Raw genomic sequence first — 7,797 nt, 5'->3', positions numbered from 1 at the left:
TCGTCCGTTGGGACGCCACAACGTGGAGTAGGCAAGCGTTGGTCTTGGCCGAACCACGGGATAAACCACTGTGTCATCTCTGTGATTGATCTCTTGTGGTATTGTGTTTTGTTGAGACTCCTCTCTAGCCACTTGGCGATTATTGTGCTAACACTTAACAAGTTTTTGTGGCTATAAGTTTAAGTTTCGCAGGATCACCTATTCACCCCCCCCTCTAGGTGCTCTCAGTTACCTCACAAATATCACTAAAGTCTTAGGGTGATTAGTTTCACGTCTTCTCCTTGAATGGTTCCTAACTAATGCACAGATGACTTAACAACCAACCTTTGTCTAAGTTGGGTCTGTAATAGATAAATCCTTACATGTTAGGTTGATTGGAAAGCTTTAGTGAGGAACTGATGATCAAGATACAGGGGATCTTCAAGCTTCAGTTTCTTTTATTTGCTAAATTCGGTTTATTGTTTTGTTTTGGAAATTAGCATAGTCAAGGCATATGCATGCATGCATTTTATCATAAAACCATGGCCTTGAAACAATTATGATGTTATCAAGATCAACCTTACTGTTCTCCACCTATCTTAAATTACCATTCAACTTCTTGAGTTCCAGTGCCAACCCTCACACTTCATTTTGTGACTTGGAATGAAGACTTGTCATCATAAGAAGAGATGCTTCACCTTCAACCCATTTTTGAGTTTCACATTGTAGTCTAATTTGGAGGTTATCCTTCCATTCTTTCGTATATATGAGTTCTTACTCTATCATGTGAACTTTCCTTTCAACATTCTCTTGTTCTGTTTTCAAGGTCATGATTTCAGATTCATGGTCCGATATTCTTGCTAAGGACTGATGGTTCTCATGAAGGGTAGCATTTTCAATGTTTACAAGTTTGAGTTCTTTCATTGTGCTTTCCAGGTCTATCTATTATTTTCTAACTCACTAAGCTTCTTTGTTGATCTGTCAAAATCTTGTGTCAATGTTTTCATTTCTTCTTGCAACTGGGAATGCAGACTCTCTGTCATGAGAAGATTTGCTTCAATTTGCATACGCCTATTGCATTCATCTTGCAGCTTGAAATGGACATGAGACTATTTTATCCAACCCAATCACGTCTTACTCCTTTGGCAACAACCATTTTTGTTATGATCTGTAACTGCAGGTGATAAGAATGTTGGGTGTTTGTGTGCATGCAATAAGAAGGCTAGGGGATTGGTTCCACTCCACAGGCAACGACACGAGACACGGGTAACGTTGGAAGACCAGCAGAACATCAACCACTTCGGTTGCCTCAGCACCCGCCTCCACGAATTCCAGGAAAAGATCAAGCTTGCGAAGGTGGATTCCTGGACAACTTGAGTTCACCATTTCGCAGCCTTTGAACAGATTTATATTGTGTTGCTTTAGAAATAGACATGATTTTGTGTTTAGTTCAAAAATGTTCATATAGTTTATGAACTTTTCAATCAGTAAAGTCGGTGCCTCCTTAAGACCACCTGGGTTATGGCTCGCTGTCAAGATGAAGGCACCAGTAGTCTTTGATCCCTTTTGTTCATGTGTTTATAAACCAATAGTCAGGTTATTCATTAGACACTATAAAGAAGTAGACGTGAGACTGTTTTGTCTAAAACAAACACATCTTACTTGATGGGCAGCAGCCATTTTTGTTGTGATCTGTAACAAGCAAAATCTATGGATTTATCCTAAGAACTGGATGTGCTTCTTGTGTGGAGTTGGAGCATTTCATACATTATGTACCTACTTATTCATTTCAAGATTCTTTTCTAAATATTTTTGTTTGTTGTAGCATTGTATCTTTGCGCCTCAACAAATATCCTATCGGAAGACTCGATCCACACGATGTGGATGTTTGCGGCATCCACCGCCCCCACCACCATCCCACGACCACCACTCTAGCGTCTTACCTGGATGCGACGACTGCGGCATTAAGCTCACACCAGATGGCGCAGTCGCCCAAGGTTCCACATGGAGGTCCGCCCCAAGCCTCTGACCAAGTTGTGTTCCTCCCCATTGGATGTCGCATGCCATCGTGCGATGGGGAGGCGAAGCACCGAACCGAAGGACGTGAAAGGGGTGAGCAAGCGAGTGAGAAGCTCAGGAGGTGCTGCATCGCTACTACTTCAACCAGAGGAAGGCGAGCCGCACTGGACTTGGTAATACTCGAGCATCAGAGAACATAAAGCTTGTTCCTTTTTTGGCACCATCTACCAGTCAAGTCAAAATATTCACATATATGGATCAAACTGACTATTCCATTCTACCTATATTTAAGCGACGGTTTGCACCCAAAAAGTGTAATTTGGTCCTTCCTAGATGTGTCAAATGTGTTTACTGCACTTTGTTTGCTTTTGTGGCGGCACCCTAAGTGATGTTTGTGAAGTTTCATGCTAACAAACTATTGTTGTGCTATGTAATATATGGTCTTAACATACTGGTTTGTTGACTGTTCGAACATCATCTTTATATTATTATGTCAGGTGTTATATGTGCTCACCTTTTTAAGCTTTTGTTGTACATTTTATCATTACATGAGACAATATTGTGATGTTTACAATCTTGTGTTATGTACAGTTATACTATATTTGCATTGTAATATAATTTGATTTATATTAGTTCAGTTATGTATTGTTTGTTGCTAAATAACTTTTAGATATTAAGGTCGATAATATATATAGTGTTTGTTTTTATGTAATCATTGTGCATTAATATTTTATCGAATATTTCACATGCCGTTGCAACACACGGTCATCTAACTAGTCTAATATATGGATCGAAACTCGAGACAGCATAAAAGTACTTTTATATTGGCATTGTGTCACTACGACAATTGACAAGTGATAACTGAACAGCTGACAAAGCTGCCAATGGTGAAATAAAAGTACGTTGGCATTGGCACAATGCCAACGGACACATGCAAACTGATAAAACGCTCTGCGTTGTTTTTGCCCAGCCCACATGAAGAAATCATCAGTACCGACAGAAACACTTTCACCAATGCTTTGGCCCGTAGATCACGAACTCAGATGTCAACAAGCACCCTCCGTGAAGGAATTCAATGTACTAACCACATTATAAAATGTGCAAGTGGTACAAACATTCTGCACAATTTACATATATAATACAGGTTGTATCGATACAATAAAAAGTGTATACATCTTTCTACATGGTTGCCAAAATTTCGCCGGTGGGGACAATGGGGGCGGCTGTCCAAGAACAACTGCTATGTTACACAACGCAAGACCAGATGCAGGAACCCAGACCCAGCTGCATCTAAGTTACATTCTTCTTAGCGGTAATTCTATCACCATCTATACAAGCCCATCTCTCTTTTTTTTATTTTGGAATGAACAAATCCCCCTCCATTCTATAATGTGTATTTACCAACTAAATCCACCCCCACCCACCCCCTTTCAGCCTTTCTCCTTCCCTCCCTCCCTCCCTCAAGTTTACAGATCGGCCTCATCTATGACTCGACAGAAGCCGAGTCGCCTTTCTGGCTCCAAAATATTGCTTTTGGGTTCAGTTGTGTTGTTTGCAGAAGAATGGTATAATGTGAACATGGTATATAGACATGAAAGGATATTATGATGTTTGCAAAAAATCACGATCCTGGAGGCATTCTTGGGGATTGGCATAGAAATAGTCCTCTTCCTTGGGTCTGTCAGGAATCACCATCCTCTTTGAAGCTGATCCCATCCGCTTTGCATGGGCAACCTTGATCAGTGAAGAGAACTCATCCCACAGCAGAGAACCATTTGTGTACCGGTCCACTAGCTCAACAATGAGTTTTCGGTCTAACAAGACGGTCTTCTTGTAACCCATGAATCTAGAAATAGAAAATGAAAGAATACAAGTAATTACTACAAATAAAAAAAAACTCCACAGCTTTGCAGAATGTAGTAGAAAGCATGATGGAATTATGAAAAATCCCTACAGCTATTAGTGTGGAATTACAAGAAATAAATGCACTACTTTAAACTTACAAAAATAAGATATGTAATCTCTAGTCACTAATAAACCCATGAATATATTCCAAGATTTCAGTCTTGGAAAAAAAGGGAAAGATAAAGTTCTAGCGTCTCTAAGTCTAAGCTGCATCCAAACTCAATTATGCAAATCTTGAATCAACAATGTTAGTAGTGAAGAATTGATGGCGGTTGAAGGCAACATCATTAATGAGCTTTAAAACTTTAACAGTTCATCTTTTTACAGACATCAATAATGCGACACCCAGAAAAACAATTATGAAAATACGATTAGCATGCTGCCTGGTATGTCGAAACTGCATATGCTGATACGCATAATATAAATTGTATATGACAAAGTGGAATAGTGCAAACCTCCGATGACCCTCAACGACTTTAGCCATGTTTCCATCATATGTTGGAACAAATATATCACTTTCTAAGGATACTAAGTAATCAAGTGCTGCCATTTGTGATGAATGGTTCTGGAAGAACATCAGATCAGAAGGTTCCAGAAGTGTCTCCTTCCTCACCTACAGACAACGGTTGTAGCAAGACATCAGCAAGGAAAAAAGGAGAGATGGAAGAGTACTGTATAACAAGTACACTACAATAGATGCATAATATATTTGTGCACATACAACATTCGGGTATGCTGAAGTTAGAGAAGCCATCCTGCGCTTTCCACCGTATATTTCCCCAGCAGCAATGTATATTTGCATACTTCTATCGATGTCAAGTGCTCTGAGGACAAGAGCAGTCTCCTCAGGCGTCAATGGGCAAAGGCCATCTTTTCTTTTCAAGTCTGAGTCAATCACTTTTTCTTTCCACCATGGATAAGCATACCTGAAGCCAAGAGCAGTTTGGAGCATGTCACTTCAACAGAAGAAATAAGTAGAGGAAATTTCACTCTAGGTTAAAGGCACAATTCCAAAATTTCACCTCATTCTTGTGAGTTCTTCTGCCTCTTCAGTACTGCAACCTTGTGTACAGCCAGAGAAAGCCAACATATCCATTTCATACCGTAAATGAAGTACCAAGAAAGGTCCATTTTGGCGAAGAATTCTAATTACTCTCTTGCCCAACTCTTCAATTTGTGGGGTAAATTTGAGGGAGGCATAATTTACTCGGCATCGAAGTTTCTGAATTTCTATTGGTAAACCATTGTTTGCTAGCCTAGCATCAGTTCTATTCAAATGGAGAACCTTGTACTTACGAATCAAAGGAAGAATCTGATTTAAAATAAACCAAGTGTCAGTTTATACAGTAAATTCTGCAATATAGACTAGTCTTGGCATAAAATACGATGCTACTTACCTGATTTTGATAGTAGGAGATATCAGACCAACTAATTGGAGGCATGGAGTGAAACATTCCAAGTTCAACTCTTCTCTTTACCCTTGGAGGTAATTCTCTCAGAATGCGAACTTCACCTCGTAATGAGGTTATAAAGTGCTCAACATCAAATATATCTTGGAACTCACTGCAGGATAGAACGGACTGCAGCAGTTAGCTTCCCTTACATAAACACAAGTCCCAGTAATAGTTCAAAAGGCAATTTGAAGTCGCCAAACAGCACCTTGGATCGTTCCAAAATGAAGTTTTATCCAACTCTGGCACGACTAAAGTCACATTCAAATATCTTGCAATTACAACCATGTCACATATCTGATAAAATAAAAGTAGGGAAGTCCAGAAGCTAGTGTTAAGAGTCAGACGTTGTAAAGAAAACCGACGAATCAATACAAACAAGGGTTTTCCAGTTGCTTACTGCAGCTCGCATTTGGTTAAGCCCACCATTGCACGAAACCATCAAGTAACCATTGTTCCTATATATTCCTGGAAAGCATTGACAACAAAAGATCAGCAAAAAGAAACACTAGAACATGCACAACATATTTTGCTACTTGGAATCATAGTTATAATACTGGTGCACATTGAGTACTTGAATACCAACAAGAAAATTATGACCACACTTTTCCTGTCATTAATTAGGAAAGACATTCAGTTAATGGAAATGCAGGTGCAATGTAATGTCATATAACAACCGAGGTCTTTGTTGACAAGTGCAATTAGCTTGGCTCCTATAATCCTCTGTCTGGGGCTCTGGGCTGAAATGTGTCCTAAGAGCTAAGTTATCTCCTATTTGACAGAATGTTGTTTCACCAAATGCAACTACGGTTACTAGAAAAAAGGCCAATGATGCAGGCATGCAGCTACCCAAGAACTGCTGAGAATGAATGATTGACAACAAACCAAGCCTATGAAAATGTGACCCACCTAAAAAGTATGATATTAACATGAAAATACAATAACCAGAACGGCAAACCCGTTGCCTTACTACCAAAAAAAAAAGGATAAAGCAATGCGATGATATCGACATGCATGACCGAACGCCAATGTTTATAACAATATACTGATCCAATAACGTGGAAATGATGTGAGCATGATTGCATTATGAAATGCCACGGAAAGCAGCACATGCATACAGGTGACATTAGCACAGAACGAAATCCGCGTGACGTTCTGCATTACGCGGGGCTTGCCAATCTGAGCACACGAAAACGACGGGAAATCGTCACCGATCGCAAGTCGTTTTCATGCAAGACCGAGGAAATATACGCAGGAGGCTTGGAGGGATCTTCCACGCCTGACGCCACGATGCAGGCGGGCTGTCGATGTCCAGCTGGGAACCGTCGTCCAGGCGCAAGCAAACAGCAGGCCGGCGGAACAGGGCAAAGGAAAGCGAGCGAGCGAGCAACCAGAGGCCGCGGGGCGGGCGACTCACTTTTGGGCGGCAGCGCGAGCGCGGCCTTGTCGACGGCGAGAGGGTGCGGGCGCGCGGCGGAAGCCTCCTCGTGCGGCGTGAGGCAGGAGGGCCAGCCCTTGAGCACACGTGGGCCCCAGGTGTCCCCGACGGCGGTGAGCTGCAGGACGCAGGTCCAGAGCAGCACCGTGGTGGTGGCGGGCACCAGCCAGAGCTTCATCCGCGACCGCGCGGCGGAGGAGGGAGGGAACCTGAGCTTGTCGCCGGGCGCCGCCGCCGGCGACGACTTAACCTTCCACCCCATGGACCATGGACCAAGCGGGGGCGAGAGGCACCTAGGGCGCCCGGCGCGTCCGGAGCGGGGAGGGAACTACTAAATCGGCCGCCTGCCTCCTCGGTCGGAGATAGTATTACCGGCCAATGCGGCTGCGAGCAAGGCCTCCCCCTCCTCCGGGCTCCCTTGCTCCACGCCTCCAGCGACAGCAGCACGGCGCAAGACGCCGCCCGCAAATTTGGCGAAGCCGAGCAGGTCACCGGCGCCCGGCCGCCCTGTCACTCAGGCCGGCACCGCGCCTGTCGGGGAATCCACCTCCTCGTGCCTCCTGCGCAGTGCTCAGCGAAACCGGCGGTCGTCGGTCGTTCGCAGCCGCGCGGAGGTCGCGAGGAGGGCAGCGTGGCCCACCAGAGGCGAGGGCGGGGCGCCGGAGAGGAGGCGGCGTGGATCTCGTGGCCAGCGCAGCGGAGCGATGAAGAGGGGAGAGGGAGGGAAGGTTGAGCGGTTTGTGGGGACGCCTAGTTATTTTTGGGCGTCGGTGCCTCGCCTCGCCTCGCCTGTGCGAAAATGCGAGTGCCTGCCAGCCTCGCTGGTCGCTGCCTGGTAACGTGGTGGTTGTTTGGCCAGCAGTGGTGGTGGTGCGTGTGCGCGTAGTAGCGGCGTTAATGCGCAACCCCGCTGCGACCCAATTGGAGTGGCGTTATTCTTATTGCAAGAGCCGCTTATGGTAACTTCATTTTAACGACATTTTGGGAAGCGACAGTGATTGAACT

The 7,797-nt window shown here is 44.0% G+C and overlaps 1 protein-coding gene across 1 annotated transcript; it reads right to left on the bottom strand.

Annotated features, from left to right (window-relative positions):
* Window positions 1–3,077: 3,077 nt before the first annotated feature.
* LOC100304383 (O-fucosyltransferase family protein) lies at window positions 3,078–7,543 on the bottom strand. The gene is made up of 8 exons (NM_001165819.1): window positions 6,772–7,543; window positions 5,755–5,822; window positions 5,563–5,651; window positions 5,301–5,466; window positions 4,926–5,215; window positions 4,625–4,829; window positions 4,359–4,516; window positions 3,078–3,844 (listed from the first exon to the last, which is right to left on the bottom strand). Exons 1-8 carry the CDS (start codon window positions 7,052–7,054, stop codon window positions 3,601–3,603), a joined length of 1,503 nt encoding a protein of 500 aa, NP_001159291.1. The 5' UTR covers window positions 7,055–7,543; the 3' UTR covers window positions 3,078–3,600.
* Window positions 7,544–7,797: the final 254 nt, after the last annotated feature.

Source organism: Zea mays, chromosome 6 (assembly GCF_902167145.1).
Source record: "Zea mays cultivar B73 chromosome 6, Zm-B73-REFERENCE-NAM-5.0, whole genome shotgun sequence".
Classification (NCBI taxonomy): Eukaryota; Viridiplantae; Streptophyta; class Magnoliopsida; order Poales; family Poaceae; genus Zea; species Zea mays.
This window is presented reverse-complemented; position numbering and strand designations above follow the sequence as displayed.